This window comes from Ammodytes marinus, assembly GCF_949987685.1.
Source record: "Ammodytes marinus genome assembly, chromosome: 22".
In the NCBI taxonomy this organism is placed as follows: domain Eukaryota; kingdom Metazoa; phylum Chordata; class Actinopteri; order Uranoscopiformes; family Ammodytidae; genus Ammodytes; species Ammodytes marinus.
This window is the reverse complement of record NC_137226.1, coordinates 19,070,437-19,085,766: the sequence shown is the minus strand read 5'-3', so window position 1 is coordinate 19,085,766 and position 15,330 is coordinate 19,070,437. Positions and strand designations below refer to the sequence as shown.

General features: G+C 41.2%; 1 protein-coding gene across 1 annotated transcript in view; it reads left to right on the top strand.

Moving 5' to 3' along the window:
- Positions 1-9,905: 9,905 nt before the first annotated feature.
- Positions 9,906-15,330, top strand: part of LOC307268686 (anoctamin-4-like) — a gene marked incomplete at both ends in the record, with an annotated part of 45,981 nt that continues 40,556 nt past the window's right edge. The window contains 2 exons of the mRNA XM_080051420.1: positions 9,906-10,170; positions 12,922-12,996. Of these exons, the coding sequence (XP_079907546.1) occupies positions 9,906-10,170; positions 12,922-12,996 (340 nt within the window). The remainder of the gene's footprint in view (positions 10,171-12,921; positions 12,997-15,330) is intronic.

Sequence of the window (15,330 nt, the reverse complement as noted above, 5' to 3'; positions counted from 1 at the left end):
ATGTTCATTAGCCGGCGGATATTATAAAATGATTGGCGTCCCTTTATAAACCCAGTTTGTTCGGGGGATATGATAGAGGGGAGAACATCCTCCAATCTGTGGGCGAGAATTTTAGCAAGTATCTTCACATCTGTATTTAATAGTGAAATTGGTCGGTGTGATGCACAATCTAGAGGATCTTTATCCTTTTTTAACAACAGGGAAATACAGGCCTGATAGAACGAAGGCGGGAGTTTACCTGAGTCAAATGAGTCTGAGAATACTGAACATAAAAAAGGCGACAATTCGGCTGAACATTTCTTAAAAAAGTCAGATGGAAGTCCGTCTGGACCAGGAGATTTGCCTGATTGCATAGATGTTATTGCTGCATTAATTTCCCTCTGAGTAATAGGTGCCTCAAGGCTATGTCTCAGGTCTTGAGAAAGGGAAGGCATGTTTAGGTTACTGAAAAAGGTTTCCATCACCGTTATGTCTACTGGACAATCTGAACTATACACATTTGAATAGAATGTTTTGAACTTTTCGTTTATCAATTTCTGATCTGATGTTGTACACCCACTGTCTGTCCTTATTCCAGGGATGAGTTGCTTCGCTCTAAATCCGCGCAGTTGATTGGCCAGGAGTTTACCAATCTTGTCACCATGCTCGTAAAAAGTACTTCTGCTCCTAAGCAACTAGTCAGCAACTTGACGAGAGGAAAGAAGGTTGAATTCTGTCTGAAGTTTTAAACGTTCTTTGTAAAGTTCAGATGAAGGTGAATTAGCATATTGTCTGTCTATGTTCAGAATCTGATCAGCAATTTCAGTTTGTTTCTGTTTTGTACACTTATTTTTGTATGCTGCGAATGATATAATTTCACCTCTCAAATAGGCTTTCAGAGCTTCCCAAATTGTTGCATTGGACACATCTGGTGTTTTATTTATACTCAAAAAAGTTTTAATATGTGTAGAGATGTGTGAAAGAAAACTCTCATCTGTGAGCAACAATGGATCCAGTCTCCACTGCCTTCTTATATACTCAACGTCAGAGAAAGCCAGTTGAAGGAGCAGAGGAGCGTGATCAGAGATCACAATACTTTCGTAACTACATGACTTTAGGTCTGACATCAATGAATTATCAACAAAAAAATAATCAATTCGGGTGTAAGTGTGGTGGACATGTGAAAAGAATGAATATTCTCTTCCTGTGGGGTATAAAAACCTGTATGGATCAGAGAGGCTGTAATCAGCAAGAAATGATTTGATATAACCTGCAGATCTGCTAAGAGTGACAGGTTTGGGGGAAGAGCGATCTAAGACTGGATCTAGATAACAATCAAAATCCCCACCAAGAATAAGAGAATGAGAATTAAGATCGGGGAGTTGAGAAAAAAATCTCTCAAAGAATTCTACATCATTGGCGTTAGGCGCGTAGACGTTAGCCAAGATGACAGACTTATTGTAAAGTTTGCCTGAAACAATAATAAAACGTCCATTTTTATCTGATATAACGTTTGAGGATTCAAAAGGAATATTACTATCAATAAGGATAGCTGTGCCCCTAGCCTTAGCCCTGAAATTAGAATGAAAAAATTGTCCACGCCAGCATTTACTTAATCGCCCATGGTCAGAGTCATGTAAGTGGGTTTCTTGAAGAAAAACTATTCCAGCCCTGAGCCGTTTTAGGTGGGTTAAGACCTTGCCCCTTTTTACCTGTTGATTTAGACCTTTGACATTCCAACTAATTAAATTAAGATTGCCCTTCATCTAGCTCAGTTATAATGAGAATAGAAAGAGTTACTCCGATAAGAAAAAGAGTAGCAAAATACAGAGGGAGAAAAAAAAAAAAAAAAACACAAATTACTGAAAACACAGCAGGTGATAACTTATCAGCTAAACCCCCGGTTAACACCACCCCATCCCACCCAGAACCCACCCCATATTTTGCTCTAAACAGCAAACCCCTGGAGACCTTTACTAGTCTCACAACAGACATTCCAAGCCTTGACTTACAGACTTGTGCTAGCTTCCCACATACGTCTTGTGCAGTTCACCCCATAGCAGCTAGTAACACTATGAACCATTCTGCAAACTGTCAATATGACAACACACTAAACAAACAAACCGTGCTCACCCAACAGATTCGAAATACAAAAAAAAAAAAAACAAATAAGAAAAAAAAAATAAAGAACAGACAAGCTTATCTAGCCGTTTTTAAATAAAGATACAAAATAAGAAAGGGGAAAAAAAAAACAAGTGAGCCAGACAATACGTCAAAAATGACAAGCAACAAAAATATCACGTTCCTCCAGCCAAAAATGCATGTGGTACCATCGGTTAGAGCAGTGGTTCACAACCGGTGGGGCGCGCCCCCCCGGGGGGGCGCGGACACTCTACCGGGGGGGCGCGAGGGGGATGAAAAAAAAATATATATCTTAATTTTTTTTTTTTTTTTTTTTTTGTAATTTCAATTTTTTTCCTGATATGTAGCCTAGTTCAGAGATGATATGTATTTTTTTCTTTCTTAACTTTTTTTGATAGGTAGTTGCCAAGTTCATCACACAAACACTCCAATCCACTGATATGAGATCAGTTTGCAATTTTCAAGTACTGAATTAATGGTAGGACTGTGGCCACTAGAACTGGTCTCTGGTCAGCAAAGGTCTTGAAAACAGCATAAGTGTGCTTGTGACATGCGTGCCACCCATACACGTGTATGGGCACGTGTCCCGGCAGATTTTTGAAATCTGAATAAAAAAATTTAAGTTTGTAGTTAGCAAGTGTAACATGTTCTTAGGGCAGAATTTCATAAATAAATATTTATTTTTTTAGCAAGATATTTGGTCAAAAGCTAGTTGTCATCCGTCCCTCTGTCCAGTTGTTAGGCATCTGGCTGCTAGCAAGTTATGTTGTCTTGCTAATTTTACTATTCATCTGAACTGAAATGAATATTGACTTTTTCCTTTATTATCTTCGCCAGAATGCACCAGAATGCTTAGATTACATGTTAAAAACACAAAAAAATCTTCTGGGGGGGATGGCCCCAGACCCCCCTTCAGGGGTTTAGTTTTCTGACAAACATTACAATGGATACTAACATGATTTGGGCATTTGGGATTATAAATCATCTTTGAATTGGTTGTACAGCATATCACATGCTATTCATTCAGGGGTGGGATGGCCACCCCACTCTGTGGCCCACCTTGGCCACCCCCAGTCAAAATTTCCTGGAATCGCCACTGAGACACACACAACTCCGCGTTCAGGCTGCACAGCACATTAATCACAGGTAGCATTTTGAGCTAAATCTGGCCACTTTCCAAATCCAAGACTCAATAGTTGAAACATTCTCTGAACTGGGTTGTCAGACAGCAGTGTTTCCCATTGATCATAGACTTTGTTTTGTGAAGCTTTTTCATAACAGGTATACCTATTGTAAAATTTATTCTGTGTATGTTCTATTTAGGCTACTATTTTCTTCTCTTCTAAGGAGATTTTTAAAAAAAACATTTCCTCAGTGTCTCATTGATACAATCTCATAATTAGCTTTTAAAGTGCACCAGAATTTAACGTTAAAATATAAGAAATTTCCGGACCCCAACCCTAAACCCAATGTTCAACTCAAAGGTGCGACACTGGCCTAGCCCTTGTGATAATAACAATAATAGATTATCTATCTATCTATCTATCTATCTATCTATCTATCTATCTATCTATCTATCTATCTATCTATCTATCTATCTATCTATCTATCTATCTATCTATCTATTTATCTATCTATCTGTGTTGGGTGGTGTGTGTGTGTGTGGGGGGGGGGGGGGGGGGTTGTCAGGGTCGGTGGGGGGGCCCAACTGCAATGACCCAGCTTTGGGGGGGCCCAGCTTGCAGAAGGTTGAGAACCCCTGGGTTAGAGAGTTTGGCTGGGGATATGAAAAAGAGCAAGGTAAAGTAAGTAAAGTAAAGTAAAAAAAATAAAAATAAAAAAAATAAAGTGTGAATTAGACAAGCTGTCCAAATGGCAATAAAAATAAAAATTAAATAATGAACAGACACTCTTATCTAGCAGTTTTTTTTTTAAAAAGGACAAAAAAAAAGCGAGTGAGCTAGACAGTACGTCAAAAATGACAAGCAACCAAAAATGTCATGTTCTACTGTAGCAAGTGTGACAACAAGCTGGCCAAAATGGAAATAGGTGTTGAAGCCAAATACTTATCAAATCCAAAGTATAAGCCAACCAGTAGCTTATGGGTAGCATTGTTGCTACAGTGGGTTGCTCTTTTGTTGACATACCCATGTACAGAGATATAGGCTGTGTATCAACAGTATTTTTTTTAGACACACACACACACACACACACACACACACACACGCCAGCTGATCTTGAGGAGATATTTACTGATTTGGACAAAAGCTGATTTTGACAACAAGCATTCTCCAAAATCACTGACTGCACCTTTAAAACTCTTTCTAAAACATCTACTTTCCTTTAGCGCCATCTCTCTGTACTGGGTTATCTAACATTCCTTTGGGGAAATCAATGAGGTATAATGGCCTTAACTTGGATTAACCTCATCAGTGGCCTTCGCAATAAGACCTTAAGAGTCCCTGATGATTTAAATAGCATACAGTTAGTGGAGTTCATTCCAGTGTGTATGCTTAAAAATTCAGTTAATTTTTCAGAAGAGAAAATCATCTTCTGTCCGTCAATCCTTCCTCCTTTGCGTTTTTGTTGCATTTGTTGAATTTTCTTTCGGAACACTTTTTTGATGCATCCTCATGGCCATTTCCCTCTCGATCCCCTCTGTCTGTTTCAGCATGATGTGAAGTTCAAAATGGCTCCCTCTCACCCTGAAATGCCACCAGGATCCTGCACTTTCCAGCCACTGTCTTCTATGGACGCTGCAGAGGAACTCCTCCTACTAGAGTCCATTGCTTGGCCTGAAAGTCCCCGCTCGTCGCCACATCCTCCCTCCCTGGAGCAGACCAGCGATCCGGCTCACAGCACCTTTACCATTCTACCACAGAAGGGATGGAGGCAGTGGCACACAGGGGATCAGCTGAAGGTTACCATCCAACTGTACGATTGCCAGGGCCTCCGCAAGAAGTACGGGGGAGACTTCTTACTCGCCCGTTTGTATAACCCATCGCTTGAGGCGGGCGTGGCGGGGCAAGTAGTCGATCATCTCAATGGCTCCTACTCCGCGGTGTTCCCTTTACTATGGGAAGGAAGTGCACAGGTCGAGGTGATGATAAAAAAAAACATCATGTTACATGTTATTGTACTGCAAGCGTTCAACTTCAATCCATGCATTTAAGCCCTGCACCCCTTAGGTACTGCACCTACGCCTATTTACTTGCATAGCACATGTGCAGTTTGTAATGATAACAGATAGTCTGGCGAGACAAGCCTGATTTTGCAAGCTTCACATTGATTATGTTTTCCTCCTAATGGTGTTGTCTAAATAAAAGTATACAGTCAGCCAAACCCCCTCGATGAATAACATCAGATGTAGCCTTCAAGCTTCAAGTTTAATGAAGACTCTTGTGAAGATGTTGATCCACATAAGGAGGTAAATTAAAAACATATCAAGTTTCAATACGCAAAATAATGTAAACATAAATGTCCTGTATAAGTACACAGAATTACATGAGAAATGTACTAAAATATAATGCGATACAACAGCGTTAGCTATATGCTACTGATGAAAACCTATTGGAAGTATTATAACTAATTAAACCATAAACAAAGCCCATCGATGATAAATAATCCTCCAAATTAAATAACCACATCTTAAACAATAAAAAACTACTCACTGGCAATGCTTACGATGGGGCAAATAGAAGAATTGCAACGGATGCTGGAACACCATGTGGCGCTGCTGACGTCTCATTAGTGAAACACATGGGCTACTTCCTTTTTCCCAATAAAATGCAATACCAAACTTAAAGGTGAAGTAAGCGGTTTATTTATGTTAATATAAGTGTCATGCTGAAAATGGCATATTATGTTACAACAAACTGCTTTTTCTCTTACTACAACCCACTGTACACCACTTATCCCTCCTATTGTACTGGGGTACAATAGGAGGGAAAATATTTTTTAAATGATAGGGGTTGTTCAATACTATGCTTTCGATGATTCATATAAATTTGAAGTGTTTTGATCACATTATGGGTGTTTTATTTAATTTAATAACACCTGTTGTCCTCTGGGGTCAAAATGACCCAACAGCACACACACACACACACACACACACACACACACACACACACACACACACACATACATAAACAGCCTCCATTTCCTGGATACTTGCCCTAACCAAAGCTCGCCTAACCCTTACCATAACCCTAATCTTAACCTAAACATAACCCAACCTCAAAGCAAGCCTGCACCCTAAAATGTTATTATTTACCTTCCATTTTGTCCCCAAATGGAAGGCAAGTCACACAGACACACACACACACACACACACGCGCGCGCACACACACACACACACACACTCTACCCCTACAGAAGCAACAACTTCCCTGCTACTAGATGTAGTCTGAAGTCTGAGATTTCGAAGCTAAACACAAATACACCAAAGATAACATGGTGTTTGACTACCAGGCAGCAGACTTTGCTCAGCCGTGTCCCGTCTGCAGCCGGCTCGTAGCATGTGGAACAGTATAAAGGATCCCTGCTGCAGTACAGTGGAGTTATCACTGACAGATGTGGGCTGCATCCCTTGAGCTTGAGGGCCTTCCTCAAATTAAATGTTTCATTTTCCCTAGACTCTTGGGAGTACTCACTAGATATAGGGATTATACACTGTTTCTGGAATCAGAACTTTAGACTTTACTTGGCTCAAATTTAGAATGTTGTTGTGACTCTTGGGCTAGACATTTCAGCAAATAATCAGTGGAAAGAATAATAAAGTTTTTACCTATTGCTTAAACACTAATAGTGGTTGCTAGGCCCAAAGCATCACAACCTCTGACTTTGGTAACCATGCCCTAAACACAAGCACCAATCCCACAAACACAAAATGTGCTTTGCACTGTGTTTGAAATTCTCCAAAACACTTCTTGCAAAACACTACACACAGTTTTTTACATAAGACACATTGTTCAAAAATGAAATTCTCCTGCAATCATTGGGAAAACACATCTATTTAAAACACAAAACACAACCAAACTTGGAAAATCACACACATGAAATATACAAAATAAAACTAATTGAATACCAATCAGTGTGAGCCTTAGCACTACAATTTTTTTGTGAGACAGTAACAGTCTGGGGAAAAGGACAAGAGAGAGCGGTAGGAGGACGAGGACAAAGAAGGCAACAGACGGAGACAGGGTCACTATAGTGGACCATGTTATAGATCATGACCTACCAATATAGGAGCCTGGGCAGAAAGTCCAGCCCAACTACACAATAGCTCCATAATTAGGTCATTTAGACTGGATATCAGGAATATTTTCGCTGTTGGTTCTCAAAGGATGACATTGCATGTGATGTCAATGAGGCGATGTGACCAGACGCAAGCGTGAGGCGGTATCCAAAGGGTTCATAATCCACCCGCCCCATTCCGTACAACACTGTTTTTTTAATTTTCTCATAACTGTTTCAGTACAGTATAGTGATACACTGAATTGCTTTTTGAACTGCATCCTACCTATTGTTTTTTTTGTTTGCCAAAACCATGACATTGCAAAATACATTTTTTTTTCAGAAGCTTTTTTATTTTTATTTTCATATGTCTAGACCTGTGTCATGGTTGTTGTGTCCTTGGGCAAGACACTTCACCCACCTTGCCTCGTGTGAATGTGTATGACTGCTGTATGTTTGAGGTGGTGGTCGGAGGGGCCGTAGGCGCTGAATGGCAGCCACGCTTCCGTCAGTCTGCCCCAGGGTAGCTGTGGCTACTATGGTAGTTTACCACCACCAGTATGACTGTGTGTGAATGAATGGAACCTGGAACCCTGTAAAGCGTATTTGAGTGCCTTGAAAAGCGCTATATAAATCCAATCCATTATTATTATTATTATTATTATTATTATTATTATTAGATGAACTGTAGTGAATCAATCTTTCACAAAAAAAAAATCAGTATGAGACTTTTAAAGTCAAACAACATCCACAGTACTGAATACAGCTGTGTTTTGCATAAAGCACATCTGTGTGTTGTTGCTGCTAGGAAAGAGTCATTCAAAAGTGCATGTGTGTATTGTTTTGATGCTAAAAACAGTTTTGAGATGGGATTGTTAGGTTTTGTTTCAAGAGTTTCAATTCGCCGTATAAGTTAGAAGTTTATCTCCATGTGCTTTGTCTCATTCGGCCTGTGTGTTAAGTTTTGACACAGTGGGCCAAAGTCTGCAACATGTGTGTAAGCAATCGGCAAAAACTGTAAATACACTCCTATACCTCGTGAAATATAAATGTTGGCTTGTGCAGACTGATGAAACACTATCTGTATTCTCAGTATATCTTTATTGCTTGCTAGACAGACCCATCATCAGCGCTACATATGAGTGAGGAGAAGGGGTCCCCAAAAAAAGAGGATGTACACTATCTCACACAAGGTGTTATTCGTCCCCTTTTTGCAAAGTCATGGATATAGGACTCTCGCATCCTGCCTGCACTTTATGCCTTAATATTTTCCACACATACATTCTTCTTTAGACCTCTAAAAAAAGTACACTCCCCTCTAGGCAAAACTCTTACACAATAAGTGTACTTGATTTTTTCTCCCCTAACAACTTAAACCCACAGAGACCCATCTATTATTCCTCATGATCATGTCAAGGGGAAACACATGACCCTTACAGGCATTTCCCACACAGTTACAAACACATTTGTTTACATAAACAGGCTATGATCACGCAAGCTGATACTCCTGACAAAACAATACAGTGAATGTATGAAATCACAAATCAGTGATAGTTTATTAACTGTTGGAATCTGAATCTAACTGCCAATTTAAACTGGCAATTAGACGGAGGGGCATCTGGGGGTGTTCTTATCACAGGTTGGGGGTGGCGTGGCCTCTGACCCCCTTTCCTCTCCACTCGGACACCCCTGCCATGGTGCCACCGTGAACCTGGTTGTAGCCTACTTGCCAGATGGTGTTGATTTTGAACCCCGACATTACAAATGAATTCATACATTACAAATTAAATCTGTAATTTATAGTAATTAGGGTAGTGCAATCTCTTTTTGATTGATTTATTCTGACATATGCCAGATACAATAGCCTAATAGTAGCGTACTAATCTTCACCATATCCAATAATGACCTCGACATGTTATATGAGCCTATTGTTTATCATTAACTTTTCATGGCATGACTTCATATTAACTCTGTAACGTAGGCCTATGGGACCCTATGTTACAGTGTATACCAAAGTGTGTGACTGTACTAGACTGTTATTTGATCTAGCCTATATCTGTAATCCAATTATAAAAAATAAAAATAAATAATCGTAAAAAAAACAATTTTGTGGCAATCTCATTAAATTGGTATTAGGCCTACAGTTATAATCCTTTGGAGATTCCTTTGTGGTGCTTAACAGAAAGTTATGACTTCTTAATCTCCGTACGGTTTTCCCCCTTAGTAAATTGACACTGCGACCTCACGAACCACGTGCGTCAGCCACGCCTGCAGTCTCCATCAAAGACCGCAACAACCCCATCCTGAAACACACGCCGAGAGAGATGCTGTGATGGAGCGGAGCGGGGCCAGCTGGTGCGGGGAGCGGGTTGCAACCAGTGTGCCATACAGTCTCTATGGTTTCAACAAGCAGCAGTGGGGCTGGCGCTGAGCTGAAGTGCGCCGGTGGAAGTAGTGGTGGGTGGAGTTAAGAAGAAGAGCGCTTTGGGTACCGGACCGGGAGAAGTTGTCGCCTCCTTGACACGCCGAAGCCATGCGTAATGAGGAGGATGCTGGAGCATGAGGCAGCGGCAGCAGAGAAGCGACTGGTCCGACAGATCAACACAGCAGCGGCAGCTATGAAGATCCAGGCCGGGGCCGAGCACAGCATGGGCTGCAGCAAGGTCGGAGGAGGAGGAGGAGGAGAGAGTCCGGAGCTGGAGAGCCAGGTCATCTGTGTGCAATGTCAAGACGACGAGCTGGTGCGGGTCTGTGCGGGCAGTCCGCGCAGTCCCCGTCGCTCCATCGCCACGCGCCTTTCCTCCGGATCAGCAGGTAAAGGCTCATAATATAAAGGGATCATATGCAGCATGTGTGGGGCTAGACAAAGGTGGTCAGGAACACATAGATAAACATGACTTTCAATATGCTTAGTCATCGCTTCATACTGTGTCCTCAGTTTGTATCACCAACCCTTGATGTCCTTGTTGAGTGACGTTGTGATGTTCTAAATGACTGATCAGGACTGGCACAAACAAAGAATGTAGGGAGCATTTTAATATACAAGATTAGTTTAAAAGTCATGTTCTTGTGTAGTTGCATATAAACACAAACAATGAAATATCTTTACCCAAGCCCTTAACACCACAGAAGAAAAAATAAGAGCTGCAAAAGATAATAGAATGCTATAGAAGTTCAGTCAGTTATATAAGATCAAATAAACTAGTATTCAAGTTTATTGCAGACATTTTCAAATTGGTGTAGTGGGACCATGATACAAGGGTCCTATGCAAAATAGTTCAATTAGCCTAAGTAATATTTAACTCACTGTTAGCCTACACAGAGTGACAGGCCCTGGGAGACGTTATGATAGTGTTTTGATGGAGTCTTTTGGAATAGACAGACTGGGTGGAAGGCTGCATTACATCAGTGTGTGCAAAACTTGGATTACAGTATTTGTCGCTGTGACGTCCAGAATGGCCTTATCCGGGATCGCTGAGGTTAAGTCAGCCTTAATTAATATTCCACTGCTTCCTCAACATTCAGCCTTCAGACTTTAACACACACACACACACACATACATACACACACACACACACACACACACACACACACACACACACACACACACACACACACACACACACACACACACACATCATTGCTGCATCAGAGTATATGGTTTCTTATCTGCTGCTAAAACAGTAATATGACCATCAGTTACATTCATTTTAGATGTAAGCAGCTTTTGACCTCATTGTGTGAACAGAGTCACTTTGCGCTAACAGCCTCACTGATATGTAACCCTTTTAATGCACCATCAGATCATAAATCATGCACGTCACTGGAAGCGTACTCGGAGGCTGATATGGTTTGTCCACTTACCGACTTCCCATAACTTAAATAATATACAATGCCTGCAGCTTTATCTCCCCAATATGGAAGCAAGTGCGAGTGCCCTCCGCTGTTAAAGAGTCCCAGTCAGTGATAAATGTCCACACTGTGCTAGGTCTGCTCCCTTTTAAATGTGGCTGTGGGTATTAGATTAGAGAATAAATAGATGAGAGTTTTCCACAAACGATATCTGAATTGCCAAACGAGCACAACAAGCATTTGCATCCTTTCCTCAGTCCGATGCAAAAGGGGGAAAAAAAAGAAGTTAGTTGGCTTGGAGTAGAGACTGCAGTGCCTGACTGCAAGACTTTTCCTTTTGCCGAGACAGATTAATGACTTAACCTCTATCTCCCTCGACAACTTGGAGTTCCAAAGTAGGCCTATATTTTCCAGTGTCAAGGTTATTTCATTAATTTGACAACGGGACCTCTGTGATAGCAAAGCAGTGTTTCTCATTAAGACATTCAAATCATTCAGAATTGTACATTAGTGCTGGCTGACACGAACAGCCCGGTTAACAGCTGGATGGTGTTTAGCTGCTTAAGAAACAGATATGCCCTCTAAGGAGTTGGTGTAGATTAAGTAGTGTAAATGTTAATATAAGTAGTGAAGGCAATGCACGTTGTTTTATGCATTTTATGTAAAAAAGACGGTTGGTGAACAAAGTTAGCTCATAATGACTTATGGCCAACCAATCCCTGAATTTGGTCACCCACCCAATCAGTCAGTCAGTCAGTCAGTCAGTCAGTCAGTCAGTCAGTCACTCACTCACTCACTCACTCACTCACTCACTCACTCACTCACTCACTCACTCACTCACTCAGAGACATTCACGTTTGTAAGGCTGGTCTCGCTCTGCGATCCAGCCAAAAAGTAATTATCAGGAGTTATTGTCTTGCCCTTACATTTGCATGTTTTTGTGTCTCTAAAGCTGAACTACTGGCCACATGCATCTCACTAATTCAGCCTGCAGTCATCAGAGAAATACTGTTAGTGTGATAAGCAGTTGTTACGTCATAGCCCTTTAATTAAAGGCTGAGGGATTGTTATATGTCTGTCTTAAGATCTGCAGTCTATAGCACACGCCCATATTGGCCACTGACAAACTTTCTCTTTGCCGGGTCCCTTCACACTATCCAGGTTAGTTTTCTTCCTCTAAGTCCTCCAAAGTGATGGGCTGTTTCTCACCACACTGATAGTTTTATGAGTTGTATTCACAGTGTTCTAGCACAGTGGATGGGTTTCATTCCAGTGGGATGGACTATAGGCACTAAAGTCTGCCAGACTCATGGATTTAATTCCCTTGTCTCGGCCAAGGTCAAGGGGGTTTCTCCCTGGTGTAGCTGGGTGTGTGGAGCAGGGCGCTAATGTTGCAAGAGTGCAGGCTTTCATTCTTGTTACGCTGCAGGGTCATGGCTTTTCTCATTCCCCCAGAAACAATGTGAAGTTCAGTTCCTTAGTTGACAGATTTGAAACTGGAGTGTACATGATAATCTGGGATTCCCTGACAAACATTTTTTATTTGTTTTGCCATACACATCCTTTAAAAAAAAAAGGCAATGGCTGCAAAAGTATCAAAAGCTACAACTTTGTTTCCGTTCTTGCTATGTAAGTTGTGTTTGGATAAAAAGTGTCTTAAGTCATACTGTGCACCACCCTGTACCTCATGTGTGATGTCCCCACCTGTCATAGACCGGGAGCCCAGCAGTGGCAGCTACAATGCCTCTTCAGGAACCTTCTACAGCTGTGTCAGTCAGATCACCATCGGTAAGTGCACCTGATTTCAGACTGAGCAGTTTGCTATTGTCTTGTATGTCGACTGTATCATTTTGAAACTATTGCTTTTTAATTAAAGCCTTGTATGATGATACAATTAGAATTTTTTACTTTTGTCATATCGTGCATTTATGTCAGTTTTAGAACAATTGTAGAGAGTCATTTGCTATTCATACCATTGTAATTGTGTTATACACAATGCCTTTTTGTGTGAAAGCAGAATATCTGGAAAGGTACTGCAAGCATTCGGTGATCCAGCAGACACTATTTGACTTTGCACCAGTCTTATCTTGCCTAATTAAATACGTGAAGCAAGTATTATTAAAGGGAACATACTTCTACTAGAAACTGTTTTCATGGTGTAGTGTCCCAAAAAATCTTTTCATTTCACAGAGTACCATTGCTGAATCTCCTCTTTTAAACTTCTGTCTGAAACGCTCCATTTTAGAGACTGTTTAAAGGCCAGGACACACCGGTCCGACTACCGACCGTCGCCCGAAAATAGAGTCTGCCGATTCAGGCAGCTCCATTCTGCCCGTCGCGGCCAAAAAATTGCCAAGAACACACGAGCCGACTACTGACTCTCCTTACGCTCTGCGCTTGCGCGGGACGTAATGTCTCCATAACAGCAGGCGCCGCTAATCTGTATTGTGGCCCAAAAAAATACGGAAGCCGGAAATGATGGGACAGCTCTCTAGACCATAAACATAGATATAAATACGTATTTATATCTATGGACCATAAAGAGCACCATGTTTAGCAGAGAGTGTCGAGCAGTCAAGAAGGGTTGATGCATGTGAGTACTCGCTGAACGAAACAAACAAACAAATTAAAACAATGGCTAGCGATGCGATACTGTTGTCAGCTGTTTGTGCTACCCGCCTCACTTCCGGGCTTCACTGATTCGCTAGCCCTCCACCAATCAAATTGGTCCGACTGAAAGACTGCCCGACGCCGATTGAACATGTTGAATCGGCTGAAAAGAAGCCCGACGACATCTATGACGGCCGACGTCACAGAACATACCAAACAGATTTGTGTCCCCGCCCCCTCCAGACTTCGACCATGTTCGATGGCCGATTATCGGGCCGGTGTGTCCTGGCCTTAAGCCCCACCTTCCAAAAAGCCCAGTCCGATCTGATTTGCCGCTAAATCTAACTGCCGGTTTAAATCTAAGTGACAGTTAGTTTCAGGGGTATGTGCTTATCACAGGTGGGGGTAGTGCTAAAGTAGGTTGGTAATGAGGGGGCGTGGTTTCTCCCCTTATGATGTCATGAAAGTTGGTGGTGGAGATGAAGAGAGAGTGTGGTTTTTCATACTTTGGGAGTCTCTATTCACACCGGGGACCCATATTGATGTTGAAAAACCATGACAGAGGGGATTTTACAAAAGGAGACCTTTAAAAGAAGTGCTATAAAGCAATATGTTGATGAATGGCTCCCCATTAGGTTTGTTGGTTTCATAGAATTCTGCTGATAGACAGTTGAGTGTAGAAATAATATCACAGATCCTATCCATGTAACTGAAAAGAAAAGACGCCCCCTAAATGCAAGATTATTTTGGAACAAACCAAAATCTGTTATTGAAAGCCTATTAGAAAGTCAAATTGTTTTCCAATGAAAACATACTGATACGTCAAGAGTAGGGAAGCACGTGTGTGAAAAATGATGATTAATAAATAAGGGCTAAATTCTATTTAGTTGATTTAGCTTCACTGTCCTGGTATTTTGTCGTGGCCCGAGTTATAAAAAACACCTACTACGAAGTAAAACTGTTTTGGATTTGTCATACTGGGGATTACAAGAAAAACGTTGAAGTAGCAAATAGCAGTAGAATGACTATGTTAATGAGCATGTAAATACAAACTTAAAAACTTTACGTGTGTGGTTAAGCAATGTATTACAATCAAATGTTCAGTATGATGCTGTATCAATTCTACACTTTCTGACTGCATTCTAACACATTTAAAGATTTCCCCTGACTTTTCTCCTTGTTTGCATGTCGGGGCTTATTGGCAGGGAATAATGCATTGTTGACAAAACTGTCGGAAGTCACTTTATCGTCCGTCACAAAACTGCAAGCGCCTGCCATTTGCAATATTCAGACCTCGACACTTTGACACTTTTTCAATGAATATTACAGCCTGGTTAGAGGGAGAGGCTTTACATTGGGTTGTGCTGTATGGGGCTGCGCTGCGTGCAGGTGTTCCTCTCTTTTCTCTGTGCTGAAAACAACAAACAAAACTTAACTAACGATGTGCTGAGGGAGAGCTCTGGACCGTTGAGACTCTCCCTCATGGTTTTTACAAAGGGAGAAAGATCTATA